This window comes from Rhineura floridana, chromosome 1, assembly GCF_030035675.1.
Source record: "Rhineura floridana isolate rRhiFlo1 chromosome 1, rRhiFlo1.hap2, whole genome shotgun sequence".
Lineage (NCBI taxonomy): Eukaryota > Metazoa > Chordata > Lepidosauria > Squamata > Rhineuridae > Rhineura > Rhineura floridana.
This window is the reverse complement of record NC_084480.1, coordinates 157357111-157379601: the sequence shown is the minus strand read 5'-3', so window position 1 is coordinate 157379601 and position 22491 is coordinate 157357111. Positions and strand designations below refer to the sequence as shown.

The 22491-nt window shown below is 43.0% G+C and overlaps 1 protein-coding gene across 10 annotated transcripts in view; it reads left to right on the top strand.

Moving 5' to 3' along the window:
- POSTN (periostin) overlaps positions 1-22491 on the top strand; it is an 87488-nt gene that overhangs the window by 30195 nt on the left and 34802 nt on the right. For all 10 annotated transcript variants that reach the window (XM_061639223.1, XM_061639213.1, XM_061639251.1 and 7 more), the window contains exons 8-10: positions 14069-14281; positions 14506-14640; positions 15605-15753. In XM_061639223.1, the coding sequence (XP_061495207.1) occupies positions 14069-14281; positions 14506-14640; positions 15605-15753 (497 nt within the window). The remainder of the gene's footprint in view (positions 1-14068; positions 14282-14505; positions 14641-15604; positions 15754-22491) is intronic.

The window sequence follows — 22491 nt, the reverse complement described above, 5'->3', positions numbered from 1 at the left end:
GAGGGAGTCACATCTCCTTATACAGACAAATACATTTTGAATTCAAATTCATGAAGGAAAGCTCCCTTATCATCATGATCCTGAGGAGCAAGGGGAAGAAAGGCAAATTATAGGCTAGAAGAAAAGGATGGAGCAAGTACAAGAAATAAAAGAAAAAGGGAGTTACACAACAGGTGGCAGCAATGCCAGAAAGAGGGCAGTATGGGAGCAGCAATTCCTTTGTGGTCCATGAATTGCTGATGCAGCAATATAAAAAAATCTTGTCAGTTTTCCCACGCAGCTGAAGCCCTGTGCCCATGCTGGGAATCAGATTTCACAACTCTATAAAATTAGGCAAAAGAGGATCAGAAACTAGGTCATGTGTTATTTTACACCCAAACAAAATCAAAACTTGTGGGTAAGTTGTTAGTTTTTGTCCTGGTCTAGCCCTCTAAGGATACCTGGATTTTGGTGCCTAGAAGAGCAACAGCTATGTAGAAATTGCTGCAGAAGCTGCATGGCCAATGGGAGGTCAGCAGAAACACACATGAATCTGCCTTATCCTTGGGCAGATAAGCGATTCATCCAGTCCAGTATTGTCAACTCTGACTAGCAGTGGCTCTCTGGGGCCTCTGGATGAGAGTCTTTCCCAGAACCTGCTACCTGCTCTTTTTAAACAGAGGTACCGTGGTGCAGAGTGGTAAGCGGCGGTAACGCAGCTGAAGCTCTGCTCACGGCCGGAGTTCGATTCCAATGGAAGGAGGAAGTCGAATCTCCGGTAAAAGGGGTTGAGGTCCACTCAGCCTTCCATCCATCCGTGGTCGGTAAAATGAGTACCTGGCATATGCTGGGGGGTAAAGAAAGGCCGGGGACGGAACTGGCAATCCCACCCCATATATACGGTCTGCCTAGTAAACGTCGCAAGACGTCACCCTAAGAGTCGGAACGACTCGCACTACAAGTGCGGGGACACCTTTACCTTTACTTTACCAGAGATAGAAATGGAAAGACCTGTCAGTCTTGGTTCTCTCCTTTTCTCATTTCTCCAATCTTAAATGCAGTCCTGCAGCAATTTGCAATTTTATTTAAATCCTCATGAAAATTCTTTAGTATTTTAGTGTGAATTTCTCCAGCTAAACACATTTCTGTATGCAGTTTCACTAAAGTACAACTTTTTGAAAGCAACTTCTCCTGATATAATGCATTCCATGTTTTCACTAATATATTCATTTTATGCATATTTCCCCATAAGAAATGTAGTTTTGTAAACCTTGTTTGGTGAAGTACATCACAAAATTCAGGTAAGTGCAAAGGATTGCTGTGTTTCAGTTCTTACATTGTTTTGGAAAGTGTGAATTTGATAAATTCAGCTTTCAATGCGAACCAAATCTAATTTCTTCCCCATTCTGAGCCAAAGATTAAACCTGGGACATCTGGCATGCCAAGCATGTTCTGAGGGACAAAGGCAGCATTGCTTTAAATCAGGGGTCACCAACCCATCAGGGGTCACCAACCCATCAGGGGTCACCAACCCATCACCTGTGGATGCTATGGCACCCATGAAGGCCCCCAATGGTGCCCCCCAGCAGGTAGCCCAGAATCTGAGCTTTCAGTTTTAAAAAAGTAAGTATCTAGCTCTCCTAGAAAGAAAGTTATGGAACAAAATGTGCAGGTACCCTTCTAAGCACTTTCTGTGAAATGAGCCAGCAAAGCTGCTCCCTCCTGTCAGTGTTATTAGCCAATGAGAAAGCTTGTGATTGAGAAGTGAGTTGTTTGGATACCAGGCAAGAGGAATCCCTGGGGTCCTAAAGCGCTGCTGTTTTGCCCTCTTTATTAGTGCACTTTTCCTGCTTCTGTCTTTTCCCCCCCTAGTCCTTGGATCATCCATAGTTTGCCCTTCCTTTTTTCCCTAGCAACCAGGATGCATCTTTCCTGTGCTGGGTTCACTTGAGATCACACAGTGCCTAGAAACTGTTTTCTGCAAATACTACTACAGATAAGTGTGGGTGAATGTTAAAAAAATCCCCTCCCCCAGAAGGCAAATGTGAAGATTTTGCAAAGAGGTTTAGTCATGTCTCCTGCTTTGCAAGAGCTACAGACCAGGAACTCATTAGGAATTCACTGTCCATTGAACTTACATTATAATGGTATACATTAGTATACCAACTTTGTGTTTAATGGTAAGTGGGTACAGGATTGCAGCCTAGGCTTTGGTTTAGGATTGGCATTGAGGAAAAGCAGGGTTCTCATGCCTTTAAGAGCTGTATGTGGTGTGTGGTGGACTGCCTTCAAGTCGATTCTGACTTATGGTGACCCTATGAATAGTAAGCGGTATTCAGAGGGGGTTTACCATTGCCTTCCTCTGAGGCTGAGAGGCAGTGACTGGCCCAAGGTCACCTAGTGAGTTTCATGGCTGTGTGGGGATTCAAACCCTCGTCTCCCAGGTCGTAGTCCAACTGTATAGCAGGCAAAATTTCCAAGGATCAAGTCTTTTGTAGTACGACCTTTACTTTCCAGTATGAAAATACAATTTGGGGGAAATCGTCACCATGATTACTCTCTAATTTTGTGTTATGCCACACTCCCATGGCAGCCATTTTGTGATGCCATGCCCATGTGGCAGACATTTTGTGACTGGATTCCCCCAGCACTCTCTCAAAATTTGAAATGTGCCCTCTGGTCTAAAAAGGATGGTGACCCCTGCTTTAAATAAAGGATCAAACTGCATAATCCTCAAGCCTCTAGGGAATGCCAATTGCTTAATGTGAAAAATAGGTAGTCCCCTGGGGAAAAAGGATAAATGCCCAGCCTAAGTATAGTCCAGATTTCTAGGACAGGCCTACAATATAATACAACCACACTACAGAAAAGCTGTGGGAGCAGCAACAGCTAGCCAGAAATTTACTTGAAAAACTGTCCTACAATGTAAATGTTTAGGTCTACTTGCTAAATGTTATTGTGTGAATAAACACAAGAAAACCATTGAGGAGGAGGATTTCACATTTTTAACCGGCTGTTCTTGAAATAGGAAATGGGATTCAACACATGTGCAAAGAGTTTTTTTTTTACTAATGTCTATTTTCTAGGCACTCATTATAAAGAGATAAGCAGATACCTAGAAGGATATGTAAAGGTTCTAGGCACAAGTGCTCCTGAATCTTTGGGGGAAAGAAGCTGTGCAGCCATTGACCTTGTCTAGCCAATTTATGAGGATCTTCCTAACCCAGCCAATAGTCAAAGGCTTTTATTGCAATCACTACTAGCTACCACCTACTCATTTATATAGATTTTTTTTGCTTCTTTAGCAACAAAAAAGGCTTCCTCCCAAGTGCCTTGTTCATTGCAAATGCAGTTCTGGGCTGAACAGCTTCTTTTTTCCCATTACTGGTCCTTAGAGCCTTAAAAAAATCTTGTGGGACTGTTTGCTTAGGTCTGTTTGAGATGAGATTAATATGTTGGCAAACAGATTTTAAGCCAATTTGATGCTGTGCAAACTTCATTACAAGTCAGTTTAGAACCCTCACGCAAAGGGAAGCAACCCCTCCCCTGATAATTCTGTAAAAGATCAGTTTCCAAATCAAGCTGATGGGGTTTCACCCATGATTAGAGCACACACTCAAGTTCTGATGTTAAAGTTAGCGAAGTGCCTTGGTGGTTTACCTAGGCATTGTGTCTAGTTGTTGGTTTGGTTGCCGATTTCATAACTCTCTCCAGCTGGTTTTGATCTCACTGGGACCATCTGCTAGCTGAAGATTGGCAGGAAAAGGCTGAAAATGCCTCCAGCCATACCATTCCTCCAGCAAGACCTTTGCAGCACCCCAGCTGAGGAGCCTTACAGGAAGGGAATTCCCAACTGGCCTGTTAGATCAGTTGACACCAGAAAAAATGCTGCATGAAAAAGAGTGAAGATTTATTTTTCCATTTTATCACAATACACCAGAAGCACACAAATATTTTAAGAGAAAATTGAGGGTTGGTCCACGCTGAAGCAGGTAGATGTGGTTGGGAACAAAACTGATTCTATCATTACTGACTGACTGACCATTGGGTTAGGCAAGCCATTGGGTTTTATATCTTTGCAAGAAGGGGCAGGGAGCAAAAATAGAAACACGACCCCTTTTTTAGAGTGCTGACTCTACCATGAGGCATGGCAAGGTGTCAATTGGTACTCCTATTACATTTTTACTGTGGAGGGAGGTTGGATTTCCTGCCTTAGTTACCAAAACGTCTTGAATCATCTCTGTCGTTTAAATGCACTATGATTCAGGCTACACATTGGTCCCCAGATGGGGAATAAAGGTTCAGGCTACACATTGGTCCCCAGATGGGGAATAAAGGTTCAGGCCACACATTGGTCCCCAGATGGGGAATAAAGGTTCAGGCTACACATTGGTCCCCAGATGATCCACATTTTAAATATAGGGTTTGTATTATATGATTAAGGGCTGATGAGGTTGTGATCATGATGGATGTAACCCTCTATTGTATGTTCAGAGCTATTTTTATGTTATGATACTGGCAACTATTAGACTGGTTCTAATAGCTTTGTCGAAAGGCAACAAACTTAACATTCCCTGCCCTATGTCTGTCTGCCCAAAAGAGTTCATTAGATTGGCTATCTCACAGTGTTTCAGAAACTGGTCAAATACTTTTTATGCCACATATAGGCAAGTGGAGTGGCTGTGTATTATTTTCTGCTGTGGCTCCTGCTTTTGAATTCAGATGCCAAATTAATTTTATTATGTTCTGGTTTGTAACAGCTTGTTGAGGAAACCGCACTGTTATTTGAAAAACCTGCACTGTGGATATGCAGGGCTACTTGCCTAATAAAAATGAATTTGAAACTGATGTATAGTGTAGTAGTGGCTAAGAGACGGAGGGCTCATCCAAACTGACCCAGATAATCCACGTTTTCCATATTCGCGTTGTCATCTGACAGTCCCCACTTTGCCTGAAATTCGCTCTTTTCCGATCTGAAAAATATGCCTTTTTTGCGCCTGCACATGCAGCGGGAAGACCCGTACATTCTTTTTGATTTTTCCCAGCTCCACCTGTAACACCACCCCCTATCAGCCAATTGGTCCACAAAATATGATGTATGCTCCTCTCCCCTTTTGCACCGAAGCACAATAACGCGCAAGCGCTTGAACGTAAGAGCATGAACGTTTAAATTTCCTGATGGTTTAGTAGTAGTGGCTGTAATGGAGTTCCTTGCCACTCACCACTCTGGAGCAGGGCCAGCCGGGGGGTGTCTCCAGGTGCCCCTGACCGTCCAGGAGGATTGTGGGCAGTGCAAGGGATCAGCACTTGTAATCGCTGGGAAAATCCCCCCATAACCCCCGGGCTCATTCACTGCAGGGTTTAGCCCCAGACTGTTGTGCGGCTCGGAGGCAGGAATGTCACCCCCAGGGAAGCAAACAGCCCCCCCGGTGGGTGGCCGCTCTGGGCTCGGGCAGGGAATGCGGCAAACAGCCCCGCACACTGCTGTGTCAATCTGCACTGAAATGCCCAGCACAGGTTTTGCGGTGTTTGCTCTGATAAAAGAAACATGCAAACCACTTATATGCCAATAATTCCTGTATTGTTATTTTTTGCTTGTATTTGCGATATTTCGCAAAACCGACTGTATGCTTTTCTGCCTTTATGCATATTACAGTTTCTGGAGATACACACAGCTGGCAATTCCACTTATTTCTCCAGAACTGCAAGTAACGATGTGTCATGTCTAGAAAGGTAGACCACCAGTCTCTATGGTTGCGGGCATCCAAAACACTCTAGCAAACCACTTATATGCCAATAATTCCTGTGTTTTTGTTTGCTTGTGTTTGCGATATTTCGCAAAACCGACTGCATGGTTTTCTGCCTTTATGCATATTACAGTTTCTGGATATACAAATGGCTGGCAATTCCACTTATTTCTCCTGAATGGAAAGGGGAGGTATTGGCGTACTGAGGAGCTGCTACTACTTGCTTCTTTTGTAAAGAATGGCAGGAAAGCTGAGCGTTTAATGGGGAGCACCCTCCTTCTTACAGAACCAACTTTTCCTGGGATGGCACAGCAGCTTTGTGACTCTGCGTATTTGCACACACCCGCCCAGGTGCATTCTCGATTCAAGTTGTCCTTGTACCTTTCATCCCCCCTAATGTCCAATAAATCGAATACCATGCAGGAATGCCAGCTGGGACCTCTGGCTCCAGTGCAAGATTCCTGACCCCCAAGCTTTTCTAGAGTGCAGTGCTCGGTGGCGGCTCCCAGCTCCTCCCCATTCTCTCTCTCTCTCACTCTGCCTGCCTCTCATTACCTGCATAAGCAGCGGCGGCAGCTGCAGCAGCGTCAGGGAAGAGCCACCGAGAGTGGCTTCCCAGAAGCTTCCCAACCACTTTGGGCAAAACTTGATGCTCCATTGCCTTCACCCCCCCTCCTTCTCCCTTTCCTTCCCATGGCTGTTTGCAAAGCGCCAGGCTCTCGCTTTTCTCCGCTGTGTGTGCCTGTGCGTGTCTGTTTGTTTCCGAGCGAGGAGGAAAGAGCAAAGCGAGCTCCCTGCACCAACCAGCCAGGAAAAGGGGGGCTTTACAAACAACCACAATTGCAGATCTCACCCGGAGCGGCCACCCAGTTTGCAGGCTGGCTAAAAATAAACAGCTGTAGCTGTGCAGTAGAAGTTGCAGTGCCCCCCCAACACCACACCATTGCTCTGATTGGTTCAGTTTTCCCGGGCTTTCCCCGGACATTCGTGCACATGTGCAAATGTGGAAATACATGATTGGCTGGGAACGAGGGTAGGAGTATGGGGAAACGCCCATGGACTGCCCACAGCTCTAAAGTTCGCAATATTGCATCCGAGAGCCTTCAGGTACAGCGGATGATTCCCGATCTAAAAAAGCATGTCGCATTTTTTGCGATACTGCAAAAGTTGATTTAACCGTGTGAAAATGCGCAAAAACGGACGACGTCATATGGACCAACAAAAATTAATGAATACACAAAGTGATCATATCGCATATTATACAGTCGTCTGGATGAGCCCTGAGCTCTGAACTAGCAAGTTACTGATTCATGTCTCATCTTTTTTTCTCCCTCTCTCTATAATACTAGAACTCATGGACATTCAAAGAAGCTGAATGTTGGAAGATTCAGGACAGAGAAAAGGAAGTACTTCTTTACTCAGCGCATAGTTAAACTATGGAATTTACTTCCACAAGATGCAGTAATGGCCACCAGCTTGGATGGCTTTAAAAGAAGATTAGACAAATTCATGGAGGACAGGGCTATCAATGGCTACTAGCCATGATGGCTGTGCTCTGCCACCCTAGTCAGAGGCAGCATGCTTCTGAAAACCAGTTGCCGGAAGCCTCAGGAGGGGAGAGTGTTCTTGCACTCGGGTCCTGCTTGCAGGCTTCCCCCAGGCACCTGGTTGGCCACTGTGAGAACAGGATGCTGGACTAGATGGGCCACTGGCCTGATCCAGCAGGCTCTTGTTGTGTTCTTATGTTCTTATGACATGATAGAAGTTTATAAAACTGTGCATGGCATGGACAGAGTAGACAGAGAGGTGGTTTTCTTCCTCTCTCATAACACTAGAATTCATGGACATCCAATGAAGCTGAATGTTGGAAGATTCAGGACAGACAAAAGGAAGTACTTCTTTACTCAGCACATAGTTAAACTATGGAATTTGCTCCCACAAGACGCAGTAATGGCCACCAGCTTGGATGGCTTTAAAAGAAGATTAGACAAACTCATGGAGGATAGGGCTATCAATGGCTACTAGCCATGATGGCTGTGCTGTGCCACCCTAGTCAGAGGCAGCATGCTTCTGAAAACCAGTTGCCGGAAGCCTCAGGAGGGGAGAGTGTCCTTGCACTCGGGTCCTGCTTGTGGGCTTCCCCCAGGGACCTGGTTGGCCACTGTGAGAACAGGATGCTGGACTAGATGGGCCACTGGCCTGATCCAGCAGGCTCTTCTTATGTTCTTATGTTCTTGCCACCAACTCACTATTTACTTTATTTATTTAATTTAATTTAATTTATATACCGCCCTAAGCCCGAAGGCTCTCTGGGCGGTGTACAAAAAGATAAAAACAAGCAATGTATAAATACAATAAATACAATAAATCAAAAAACAAAACAAACAAATAATAAAGAAACCAAACAACATCCAGGATACAAAATAATAATGAAAATGCTATTAAAACACACTTTAAAATGCCTGGGAGTATAAAAAGGTTTTCACCTGGCGCCGAAAAGATAGTAGCGTCGGCGCCAGGCGCACCTCATCAGGGAGACTGTTCCACAGTTCGGGGGCCACCACAGAAAAGGTCCTGGTTCTAGTCACCACCCTCCGAGCTTCTCGATGGGATGGCACCCGGAGGAGGGCCTTAGATGTTGAGCGCAGTGTCCGGGTAGGTTCATATTGGGAGAGGCGTTCCACCAGGTATTGCGGTCCCATACCGTGTAGGGCTTTATAGGTCAAAACCAGCACTTTGAATCTAGCCCGGAAACAAATAGGAAGCCAGTACAGACGGGCCAGAACAGGTGTTATATGAGCAGACCTTCTGGTCCGCGTCAGCAGTCTGGCCGCTGCATTCTGGACTAGCTGTAGTTTCCGAACAGTCTTCAAGGGCAGCCCAACAATGTAGAGCGCATTGCAGTAGTCCAGTCTAGAAGTTACCAGAGCATGAACAACTGAGGCGAGGTCGTCACTGTCCAGATAGGGACGTAGCTGGGCTACCAAGCGAAGATGGTAAAAAGCATTCCATGCCACCGAGGCCACCTGGGCCTCAAGTGACAAGGAAGGATCAAAAAGAACTCCCAAGCTACACACCTGTTCCTTCAAGGGGAGTGTAACCCCATCAAGAACAGGATGAACATCCTCCATCTGGGCAGAGAAGGCACTCACCAACAGCGTCTCGGTCTTGTCAGGATTGAGCTTCAGTCTGTTAGCTCCCATCCAGTCCATTATCGCGGCCAGGCAGCGGTTTAGCACGTTAACAGCCTCACCTGAAGAGGATGAAAAGGAGAAATAGAGCTGCGTGTCATCAGCGTACTGATGACAACACACCCCAAAACTCCTGATGACTGCACCCAGCGGCTTCATGTAGATGTTGAAAAGCATGGGGGACAGTACCAATCCCTGCGGGACTCCACAATGGAGAGTCCAGGGCATCGAGCAATGTTCCCCAAGCACTACCTTCTGGTGGTGACCCACCAAGTAGGAGCGGAGCCACTGCCAAGCAGTACCCCCAACTCCCAACTCCGTGAGTCTTCCCAGAAGGATACCATGATCGATGGTATCAAAAGCAGCTGAGGGATCAAGGAGAATCAACAGAGTCACACTCCCCCTGTCCCTCTCCCGACAAAGGTCATCATACAGGGCGACCAAGGCTGTTTCGGTGCCAAAACCGGGCCTAAAACCGGATTGAAATGGATCAAGATAATCAGTGTCATCCAAGAGCCCCTGGAGCTGGCCGGCAACCACCCGTTCCAGCACCTTGCCCAGGAACGGAACATTCGCCACAGGTCTATAATTGTTCAGGTTATCTGGGTCCAAAGAGGGTTTCTTCAGGAGCGGTCTCACAACCGCCTCTTTTAGGCAGTCAGGGACCACTCCCTCTCTCAAAGAGGCGTTTATTATCTCCTTGGCCCAGCCAGCGGTTCCGGTCCTGCCAGCTTTCACCAGCCAAGAGGGGCAAGGGTCCAGCACAGATGTGGTCGCCCGCACCAGTCCAAGGATCTTGTCAACATCCTCAAGCTGTACAGACTGAAACTCATCCAATAAACAAGGACAAGACCATGTTCTGGATGCTTCATTAGATCCCACTGCCATAATATTGGAGTCTAAGTCCCGGCGAATGCATGCGATCTTATCCTGGAAGTGCCTCGCGAACTCATCACAGCGGGCTACAGATGAATCTATAATGTCCCGAGGGCCAGAATGTAAAAGCCCTCGTACGATTTTAAAAAGCTCCGCCGGGCGGGAGAGAGATGCCTTAATTGTGGCAGCAAAATATCTCTTTTTTGCTGCCCTCACCGCTACTATATGCCGCTTAGAAGAGGCACTCACCAAGGCATAATTGCATTCGTCAGGAGTTCGCCTCCATCTGCACTCAAGCCACTAGATGGCCTTAAGCAAACCCTTATTCTCTCAGCCTCAGCATTCCCCACCCCCATCTATGTTATTGCAATAATAATGTTGGTGGACTTACAGGGTTGCTGAAATGGTTACTGAAATAAGTATGGAGTACTTTTGTGAAGCAATTTAAATATATGTTCTAAACAGCACTGTGCATGCCTCCCCACAATCTGAGTTGGGGTCCAATCCGACAGATTGGAATGGCCCCAATCTGATCTGGGATGATCCAATGATCCAGGGCTGATCTGACATGGATGCAGGCTCCAAACTGAATTGGGGGCCTTGCACAGTGTTTAATTAGTGTTTTAAACTCTAATTAAGCATGTGGTCAGGGGGATGGGGAGAAGGAGACACAGGCAGCCTGCCTTTGTCTCCTTCTTCCCTCTCCTGACTGCGTGTTTAATCAGGGTTTAAAACCCTGATTAAACATGCAGTGGGAAGGGGTAGAGAAGGAAACATAGGCAGGCTGCTTGTGTTTCCTTCTTCACTCTCCTTTTGACAGCCCAGGATCATGCCAGATGAACCTGATCTGACCCCGAGTGATCAGGGCCTGCCTCAACCCACTCTGGATGAATCATGGGTTGACCTGAAATAGCCAAATTTGGTTTAGGATCTGGCATTTAGCTGAAGCAGTTGCACAGACCTTGTTCTAATTATAGTTAACAATATGTGCTATTTAAATTGTTTTGCTATTTTGTGGTAGCCATTTTGACTCTAAATGTAATGGGTTGAAAGGTAAAATATAAAGTTTTCAATAAATAAATAAATAATCTTGCTGTATATTTGAAAGTCTAAGCCCTTGTCCAAAGACATCTCATTTTTGTTAAGGTCTTGTTCAAGTACAGGTCACACTCCCTTTTCTAGTTGGAACAAGTGCATAACAAAAGTTTACACATGGGTGCTACTAAAGGTATATCAAAATCTCACTTTCTGCCCTAAATACTTAGAAATGCTGTTATGTTTCACCCCACTGTAGAAACAGATCCCCTTACTTTAGGTATATTTATTAGGCGTTAGGCATTAGGTATATTTATTATGCAGTTTTCTCTGGCTGACCAAACCAAAATAATCTAAAATGTACTGGTTTTAGATTATTGCAGTATTTCATGAGGGGATATTTTATTAAATGTAACTGAATTAAAAAAGAAGAAACAACAGAAAATGCAATTCATCTTGGCAGGAAATTCCATCTGAAAAAATAGAAGAATATATATCTAAACAGAATTTGCCTAAAATTACAGATTTTCAAAGACAAGCTATTAATGGTCCTATTACGTCAAGAGAAATATCTGAAGCTATAAGTAAAATTAAATTAGGAAAGGCGCCGGGACCGGATGGACTATCAGCAGTGTATTACAAATGTTTGGAGGAGGAACTCTTATTACCTTTACAGTATACAATGAATTCTATTTTGCAAGAAGGGAAGATTCCGGATAGTTGGAAAAATGCTAATATAACATTAATACCTAAAGAGGAGCAGGACCTAACCAAAACAAAAAATTATCGGCCGATATCTCTATTGAATAATGACTATAAAAATTTTACAACGATTTTGGCACAAAGAATGAAAATAATATTGCAACAATTTATTCAGGAAGATCAAGTGGGGTTTCTACCTAAAAGACAATTACGTGACAATGTCAGGAATGTTTTGAATGTGTTGGAATACTTAGAACAACGAAATGATAAAAAAGCAGCTTTGATCTTTTTGGATGCGGAGAAAGCATTTGACAATTTGAATTGGAAATTTCTGTTTAAGGTCTTGGAACAAATGGATTTTGGAGATAATTTTATAAAATGGATTAGATCTATTTATACATCTCAGAAGGCACAGATAATTGTTAATGGGGGGTTAACGGACTCATGTGAAATACAAGAGGGTACAAGACAGGGATGTCCATTATCTCCTCTTTTATTTATCTTGGTCTTGGAAGTGCTGCTTAGAGATATAAGGCAAGATAAAAGGATCTTGGGAATAAAGATAAAAAAAGAGGAATATAAATTGAGAGCATTTGCTGATGATTTGATAATCGTATTAGAAAACCCTTTGGAAGGAATTAATGTATTGATGGACAAATTAAAAGAATTTGGACCGTTAGCAGGATTTAAGATCAACAATAAAAAAACAAAGATGTTGGTGAAAAATTTATCTTCAAGGGAACAAAAAGAGTTGATGGACAAGACAGATTTTAAAATAGAGGAAAAGTTGAAATATTTAGGTATTATTATGACAAATAAAAATTCAAAGTTGTTTCATAATAATTATGAAAAACTATGGACAGAGATCAAGAAAGACTTGTTAAGATGGGATAAATTACAATTGTCATTAATGGGCAGAATATCCGTGATAAAAATGAATGTATTGCCGAGAATGATGTTTTTGTTTCAAACAATACCTGTAATATCCTCTGATTTACCTTTTAAACAATGGCAAAAAGATATTTCTAAATTTGTTTGGCAGGGAAAAAAACCAAGAGTTAAATTTAAATTATTACAAGACGCCAAAGAAAGAGGAGGATTGGGACTACCAAATCTGAGACTTTATTTTGCTGCCTGTTGTTTAGTCTGGATAAAGGAATGGATTTTATTGAGGAATAAAAGACTATTGGATTTGGAGGGCCATAACTTGAAGTGGGGATGGCATGGATATCTATGGTATGACAAAGTAAAAGTTAATGTGGACTTTAACAATCATTTTATAAGACGTCCTTTGTTGAAAATATGGAACAGATATAAACCAAGGTTTTATTCCAAAATACCATTATGTGTCTCAAGTCAAGAAGCATTTTATAGAAGAGAAATGGCTGGAAAAGAGAAATGGTTAACTTATCAAGAACTTTTAGAAAATGTACATGGAGAATATATAATGAAAGAGAGAGAACAACTGACAAAGGAAGGATATAGTTCTCAATGGTTTGCCTATTTACAATTGTTAGAGAGATATAAAATGGATAAAAAAATGTATGGGTTTGAAATAAGTAAATCTGATTTTGAAATAGGTTTGTGTACAAATGATGAAAATATAATTGCGAAAATGTATAAACTCTTGCTGAAAATGGATATGGAAGAAGAACAAGTAAAAGAGTGTATGGTAAAGTGGGCAAAAAACTTTGGTTATAATATACAAATGGATCAATGGGAAAATATGTGGAAAAAAGGCTTGAGATTTACATTATGCTATAATCTTAAAGAAAATTTCTATAAAATGATGTATCGTTGGTACATGACTCCAGAAAAGTTGTCAAAAATGTATAGTAATGTTTCTAATGTTTGTTGGAAATGTAAACAACAAGAAGGATCATTTTATCATATGTGGTGGTTGTGTAAACAGGCAAAATTATTTTGGGCACAGATAGGTAGGATGATGCAAAATTTTTTAAAGATAAATATTCAGTCAAAACCAGAATTTTTTTTATTGGGTTTTATGGATAAACACATAGAAAAGAAATATGGAAGAATAATATTATATATGATTACAGCAGCAAGATTATTATATGCACAAAAGTGGAAAATGGAATCAACACCAACAACGGAAGAATGGCTATTGAAATTAATGGACTTAGTGGAGATGGATAAATTGACGTTTACTTAGAGAAAAATCGACAGATACATTTCTTAAGGAATGGAAGCCTCTCTTAGACTTTTTGTCGAAAGATAAAAATGAAATGATGACAATGGGATTTGACGATTAATTAAGATAGACTATGGAGAAAAGTGATTTTGTATGTATTAAGGGACAGGTTTGATATATATTATATATTTATAGCTGATCTGTGACAAATCGGAAGTCAAATTTTTTATTTTTATTGTGTTATGTTTTTTGATTTTGTTTTGTTGGTTTTATGAAAATTTGAATAAAAATTATTGTAAAAAAAAAAATATTATTGCAGTATTTCAGTCATGATGCCCCAAGATTCATCTCAGTATATGGCTCTTTTTGTTCTCTTCACTGTACAGCTCTGATGAAGTTCCACATTTTGAATACTCTTCAGTGTTCTGAAGCCATCATGGGTGGGGCCGTCTATGAGACCTTGGAAGGCAATACTGTTGAAGTTGGCTGTGATGGTGAAAGCTTGACAATCAATGGAGTCAAAATGGTAAACCGAAAAGACATTGTGACAAGCAATGGTGTCATTCATCTCATAGACCAAGTGCTTATTCCTGACTCTGGTGAGTGACACATTGGTGACTTCCAATCCCATGAACCTCCACTAGCACTGACCAGTGGACTAGACCAGCAAGTTGTCTGACCTTTTGTCTATTTTGAAGAAAGAATCAATTTATGGCCTGCATTGATAAATATAGCTATGCGTATCCTCCTGTTAAAAATATTGTCTGTCATGTGGGAATTTTGGAGCTTAAGATTTGTCCACCCATTTCTTTCTCAATTTCAGCTAAGCAGGTTATGGAGCTTACTGGTCCCCAACAAACTACCTTCACAGACCTGGTGGCTCAGCTTGGTTTGGCTGCATCTTTAAAGCCAGATAAAGAATATACCCTGCTAGCTCCATTGAATGGGGCTTTTTCTGGTAGGTAGGCCAAAAGAATTTGTGGCACTAAAAATAACTTTAAGAGAAATATCTCAAATATCTTTTTGATATCTTTGTGAACAACTTTTTGAAGAAGTCTAACATGAGAGTTTTGAGACTTAAGATTCTCAGATTCTACAAATAAATATTTATAGATACAAGAAGATTGCTCTGAGAAACTGTATAATCACATTTAACAGGCAGTCTCTTGGTCACATTTAAGATCCAGTGTGGAAGCTCCTCTAATGGCTTCAAAAAGAGAGGCATCCCCAGGGAGTCAGTCTTAGCAGCTGCTGGTGGAAACGCAAATGTGGGAGGAGAAGACTCCCTCCACATACACTGGATTGACTAAGTTGCCACCTTGATAGCCTGTGAGGACACCAACAGTTAACTCAAATTCCATATTGCAGGTCATATGGAAGTGGCTGGTCTGGACTTGCCTTAATGAAAATAAAAAAGAGAAAGAAACTCCCCCCATCCTTAGGCAAGCCCATGGATGAGCCACACCCATAGCACTTGTTTGGACCTTCAAGGTACTCCAGTGGTCACAAGTATGCAGTAATGAAGCCTGCCTTGGCCAAGACAAATATCTCTCTCACTTCACTGCTGGCCTGCTACTGCCGCCATTAAAGAGGCATATCAGAGACAACACAGTGGTTAAAGGGCCATACGCAGGATAAGGAGGGCCCCTCCCTCCACACACAGCCTTTCCCATCACCCATGCATTTGACCATTCTAATAGCTCTTTTTGGATTCGGAGGATCATATATCATGAAACTGTCAAGCTACTGCATCCTAAAAATAAAGACAATTACTGATATTTGTCAAATAAAAAAATGTAAAGAATGAGGCCAAAATTGAGTGGAGGTGGATAGCATTTTTCATTGTAGTTGAGATTTTTATTATACATCAAACAAAATGAAGAAAAACTAATTTAGGCAACATGTTCTCTCCAAACTGTTAGATGACACCTTGACTATGGATCAACGGGTCCTCAAACTGATTCTGCAGAACCACATTTTGAAAGTGAAAGTTGGTCTCAGTGATCTCTACAATGGCCAGTTCTTGGAGACGCTGGGAGGAAAGAAGCTCAGAGTATTTGTGTATCGAACAGTAAGTGGAATTAAAATTTTGGAAAACATTTAAGACAGCAAAAGATTGCAACATGCTGAAACTGTTTAAATAGTGATACTGTTCTCCAACTTAATCATGAAAATCTGTACTGTTAGGTTACTTCACTGTCCCTTATTAAAAACATTTTTAAATGATCAATAGGCATGACAGTTACATATGTGAGTGTGCTAGGGACCTGGCAGATGCTCTATTTGAAAGATAGTCTATTCAGAGTATACCCCTCTATATAATAAAGATAGTAGATTATTGTCACATTGACACCCTCAGCCTGCAGTGGGCACTCTTGCTTCCTCTTCTCGTTCCCCCTCCCATCAAGCAGTACATTCTGTTCATAGGCGATAGGGAAGGACAGCCAAGACTGCAGCAATTGGGAATAGGATGAGGGCTTCTTTGCTGACCCTTCCCTGTATGTTGCCCTGGAGGGGGACGAAGCAAGGCAGCCCTCCACTCCTCCCACCTGGGAAGGCACTCCTGCTGTGGGCCTGCCACTTGCCCCTGCTGACTCAGATGCTTGCTGGAGCTGGTGTCTGCCACCAATAGACCAAGGCCAAGCCTGAGCTGCCTTAAGCCAGGTTGACCTTAGTTATAGTACTGAAGGAGACAGACAAGCCACAGTGGTGAAGACACTGTTAAAGTTAAGGAGGAGGCTCCCTTGGCCCCTCCTGAGGGAGGGGGTCAGAAAAGAGGGATTCAGGAATGGCCTTGCGGGGGGTGGGGGGAGAGAAAGGTGTAAGTGGTCGGGAACAGAAATGTGTTTCGTCTGTATCTAGTGGTAAATCTTACAAGAAGTCTCTTCTCAGAATTTCTAGTTAACATGAGGTTTTGGCAGAGTGTGGTCTTTGGGAAAGAAAGAGTATATAAGACTTTGGAGAGATCATGTGAAATTATTCACATTTGTACTTTTTAATTAGCCAACAGCTGAGAAAAGCCATGTTTTAAAGAATTAGAAGAATTGGATTAGCAGGGAGTTCCATGTGTTGAGTACATCAGTAAAAAAAGTTCAATTCCAGGGAGCAAGCAAACTGACGTGTGGGTGGGGATGGGTAAGAATTCTGTCCGTTTTAGATTTATAACTAGATTTTTACATAGTTCACATGCTTGCTCTGTGTATGGAGCAAACATGATTGCTGCGAACTCAGCAGTTTTTCTGTGACATTGTTTGCCTTTTCTGTAGCTGTTTTTCAACTTCATTTTATGCTTTATTGACTTGTTTTTCCAGCGGATTTCCTTCGTCCTTCCCTCTGTCTTTCTTAGTATTTGTGAATGTTTTCCATTATTTATGCTCATCAACCTTTGCAGCCTCAGTTTTATCATTCCCTTACCTCCTCTCCTCCTGCCTGCTCCGCCCCTGCCGAATTTGGGGGACCTTACTCTGCCTCTGTCTGCTTCCTTTGTGTGTTTTTCTCTGCTGGTTTCTGGTACCTGCTCCTCCACCCTTGTGCCCTGCTTTGATAGCAAGTTCCTGGGGTGGGAGGTCTGACCTCCACTTTGTCCCTGGCTGGAAGCCTCCATATCACCACCACCATTAGCCACAGCTTGTTTTTTAGTCTAGCTTTTAATGGTGAAGGGAGAGTACAGCATTTAAAGGGTCAATACCATAGTTATTAACAGGGAAGACTCTCTAGGATTCCCTGTTAATATCTATTAACGCTTCAAATGTCCTTCCACTGTATTTGTTCCTATTTCTTCCACTAAGTATTGGATCGGATAAAAACCAAATTTAGTGGGAAAACCTAAAGACAAATCGGAACTGCATTCCAGTTCCACAGAAACCAGTAAGCAGATCCCTACCCTACATGTGGAAAGGTTGATAGTGAGTCTGTGGTCCTCCTGTGAACCTGAGAACTATGGGCTTAACCTTGGCACTGGGTTGCCACCAGGCACCTCCCTTGAGAGTGACTATATTTTCAAGAGTGCACTCTGGCTAGTTGTACCTTAAAGAGCTGCATGAAAAATGAATTGCAAGTTCTCTCATCAATCCAGGGCTTTGATGGGAAACTCTGCATATATAGAAAGTGTTCCTTCAAAGGCAAGGAGCCTTTTCAGCTGCTGGATATGGCAGCCCTAGAATTAACCTGAGCAAGAGTGCAAATATTTGAATTCTGGGGTGTTTGAAAACTATGCAGATACGTTTTAAATTCTTTCCCTTTCTTAGATTTCTTTGTGCCTCTATGAATGAATGAAGAGGATTCATTGGTCCATAGAGGCCTCAAACAAGGCTGCCTGTTTTCTTGCTTCTTCCTGGGGTATGGCCCTTAGATCTCAAATTGTTAGTGCTCGCCTTGGGGCCTCCCCCGATGTTTCTGCTGTTTTAGATGATTACTCACTCCTGTCCTCTGCTCTATACGAGGCTTTAAGGCCTAAGCCGCATCCCTCTTATCCATCTGCAATTTGGGAACGTCACTCCTCTGCCCTGTTTTCTGACGATGCGAGTCGGCCGCTTGATCCTTTGACCTATGTGGACCCCTCCCTTTTGCCTACTTGGCCTCCTGTAGCGCCGTCGGAAATAGCCTCATTGATAGGAAATCTAAAATCTGGCAAGGCCCCGGGCATTGATGCCTTACCATCTGAACTGTTAAAGCTTCATATTGATTGGGCTCCTCTATTAGCCAACTTGTTTTCCCATATTAATTATTCAGGGCTATTCCCTATATCCTGGCTTGAGGCAGTAATTATCCCAGTTTTTAAGAAAGGGGACAGGGGCGACCCCTTCAATGACAGGCCTATTCGCCTCATATCAATCGTGGGTAAGCTATATGCCAGTTTCCTCAACGCTAGGCTGCTGACATGGATTGAGGAGGAAAACATTCTGGGCAGAGAGCAGGCAGGCTTTCGAAAGGGTAAATCTCCCTTGGATCATTGCCTAATATTATTTCATCCGGCCGGGAAGTATACAAGCTCTCACGGCAACGGCCTGTCAGTTGCTTTCATGGACCTTAAAGTGGCCTTTGACTCTGTTTCGAGGACCAAACTCTGGTCTAAGTTAGATCGCTCCACGATTGATAAGAGACTGCTTTTCCTTATTAGTCGCCTTTATCAACGCACCACCCTTCGCGTTCGCTGTGGCACCGATGGTAGCTTGACAAATTCCATCCCGGCCTCCAGCGGGGTTCACTAGGGATGTATCCTGGCTCCCACTTTATTTAACCTTTTCCTTAATGATTTAAGTAACAGCTGTTCATCCAATAATTTCCATCCCCCCAAGTTGGCAGGGGTCAAATGCCCTCTTCTTCTGTATGCCGATGACGCTGTTTTAATGTCCTTATCCAATATAGGTTTAAAACGCCTTTTACATGCTTTTATGAATTATTGTAGCAATAACTCTTTAACTATTAATTTTAGTAAGTCAAAGATTATGGTATTCTCCCGACATCTGTCTGTTCACCCTTGGAATGTTAAGGGTCAGAAAATCGAACAAGTTAGGCAGTTCAGATACTTGGGGATTTTATTCCAGACAACTCTTTCCTGGTCTTCCCATATCCGTTCTGCGATTCAATCCGCGTTTAATACTACTAAGGCTATACTTCGCTTCTTCTTTACCAAGGGTGGGCAGTATATTCCAGCAGCAATTCAAGTGTTTAAATTTAAAATTCTTTCTCAACTCTTTATGGGGCCCCAATTTGGGCTCCGCGCTTTAATGCTAAAGTTGAATGTGTCCTATCTTCTTTCCTGAGAACAATTTTTGGCATGCCTCGCTATGCATCAGCTGCCGGCCTCCGCCTCGAGGCGGGGCTCCCCTCTACTGAATGCACCGCTTGGCTCTCGGCCTTCAGATTCTGGATTAAAGTGGCCTATGCCAACACTGATATGGGCTACTTACATCTGCTATGGAAAGATTTGTATACTACCTCATGGATAAAGAACTTTCAGGACAAACTAAAGATGCTTGGCCTTTCATTAGACCTCTTGTCCTCATTGGGCTCCAACTCAGCCAAACGCATCATTGAGCAACGCATTAAAGATATTGATCTTCAATATTCTAGATCTAGGGCCCGTAACACTTGCTCTCCTATGTTTTTTGGTTTGCAGTTTTCATTCCCTGCTTATGCTGCCTACCTGGTAAATTTGTCTATTCCAAAATATCGCCTCTTGTTTTCCAGAGCGAGGTTTAACTGTTTTCCCCCTGCGATCCTTGAGGGCTGCTTCCAAGGTATCCCTTATGTGAATCGTGTCTGTCCGTGTTCATCCACCGAGGTTGAATCCCTGACCCATATCTTTTTTTCCTGTAATTTCTATTATGCTGAACGTCTTAGATTTATTCTCCCTATAATTAATTGTTTTCCCAGAAGACCCACTGATTGGTATTTACAATTCCTTATGTCTGATGCTAATAAGATAACGACAGAATCTGTTGCTAAATTTTTTAATTTAGTCCAGGTGAAGCGAAAGAATGCCCCCTTTTAAAGTGATTTTATGATAATATTGTTACACTAATATGGTACGCTTTTAATGTTTTTTTACTGTCTGTTAAATTTTTTTTTGTTCAATGGGTCTGTGACCGTATAATAAAATTCATTCATTCATTCAATCCTTGTGTCTATAAAATTTAGCCTGTGAACCCATTTGGGTGACAAGGGTGTATTTCAGGGATGAATAAATGACTGGCTATAAAACAGAATAAATTGAAAAAATGTTGTGACTTCTCTGTAGTATCTTGACATGAAAACATGTTCCTTCATATCCCTTCTCCTTGCACTCTCGAAAGCTCCCACAACAGCTCCAAAGGCTTACCCACACAGGAGCCTAACTTCGTGATAACAAAGCTGCTTTTAAGATTGCAATAGCTTTTCAAGGTCCACACTTCTTGCTCAATGGTAGCTTCCAGTGTGCTGTTTTCCATTCACACAAGTAGGCGTTCCTCTGGAAAGGTTTAGTGTCGTTGTTTCCTTGTGGCCCCGCCCCCAATTTTACATGTTTACTTCCTCTGAAGTATCAATATTGCTAATGGAGAAGGGAAGAGTTTTTGTCAGTTTTGTTGTTTCTTGTCAATTGCACTCCTCCAAGTGGTCTAGGGTGTGGTCAACACAACATTGTGGGAGGGAGTGGTTCCAGCTGCCCTGAAAGAGGTGGTGTTTCGACCGCTCCTGAAAAAGGTCGCTCCTGGACCCATTGGTCCATGACAATTACCCACTGGTTGCAAATAACCCCTTCTTAGGGAAGGTGATAGAGAGGGTTGTGGTGCAGCAATTGCAAGTACTCTTGGATGAAAAAGATTATCTTGACCCATTCCAGTCTGGGTTCAGGCCTGGTTATGGGACTGAATCGGCCTTGGTCACCCTGATGGATGACCTTTATCGGGAGAAGGACAGGGGGAGTGCGACCCTGTTACTCTTACTTGATCTCTCAGTGGCTTTTGATACCATTGACCGTGATATCCTTCTGGGCCGACTTAGTGAGATGGGTATTGGAGGCACTGTTTTACAGTGGTTCCGATCCCATCTCCAAGGTCGTTTTCAGATAATAGCATTATCTTTTGGCCCCTTGGCAGTTGTGCTGTGGGGTGCTGCAGTGTACCATCTTGTCCCCCATGCTGTTTAACATCTATATGAAGCTTTTGGGAGCAGTCATCAGGAGATTTGGGGTGAGGTGTCAGCAGTACACTGATGATACCCAGCTCTATTTGTCTGTAATATCTGAATCGGGAGAGGCCGTGCAAGCCCTGGACCACTGCTTGGAGTCAGTGGTGGGCTGGATGAGGGCCAATAAACTGAGTCTGAATCCTAGCAAGATGGAGGCACTGTGGGTTGGTGGTTCCTGAGTTCAGATAATTGGTCAGTTGCCTGTTTTGGATGGAGTTGTACTCCCTCTGAAAGAGCAGGTCCATAATCTGGGGGTGCTCCATGGCTAGGAGTACCTTTTACCAGCTTTGGCTGGTAAGACAGCTGTGGTCATTTCTGGGCTGGGATAGCCTGACCACTGTTGTCCACTCACTGGTAACCTCTAGGCTGGATTACTGTAATGCACTCTTATGTGTGGTTGCCCTTGAGGTTGGTCCGGAAGTTGCAGCTGGTACAAAATGCGGTGACGAGACTGCTCACTGGGGCAGGGTATCACCAACATCCCACTGCTGAAAGAATTGCACTGGCTGCCCATTTGCTACCAGGCCAAGTTCAGAGTTCTAGTTTTGGTGTACAAAGCCCTATACAGCTTGGGATCAGGATACCTGAAGGACCATCTAATCCCTTATATACCCAGCCGATCACTGTGCTCTGCGGGTGAGGGCCTCCTGCAGATACCATCTTATCAGGAAGTTCGTTCTGTACAATATAGGAAACAGACCTTTAGCGTGGCAGCACCTACCCTGTGTAATTCCCTCCCCTTAAATATTAGACAAGCATCTATTGCAGACCTTCCTCTTTCAACAAGCCTTTTAAGTTGAGACCTTATCCTAGTCTGCGTCTGTGTTGGAATTGCTTTTTAATATGTTTTTAAACTTTTTTTTAACAATATAGTTTTAACCTTTCTTTAAAGGTCTCTTGAAAGCTTTTTTTAAAAAGTCTGTTTTAAACTGTTTTTAGTGTTTTTGTTTGGTGCCCTGGGCTCCTGCTAGAGGAAGGATGGGCTATAAATCAAATAATAAATAAATAAATAGAGGGGGGAGTGAGTGAAAGGAAAAGTAGGCAGAGGCTGCAGCAGCTTTTGTGGGTGGCAGAGAGGGAGCGGGTGATGGGGCATAAGAGAGCCTGCCCACTAAAGCTCCTGCAAGGAGGAGCACAG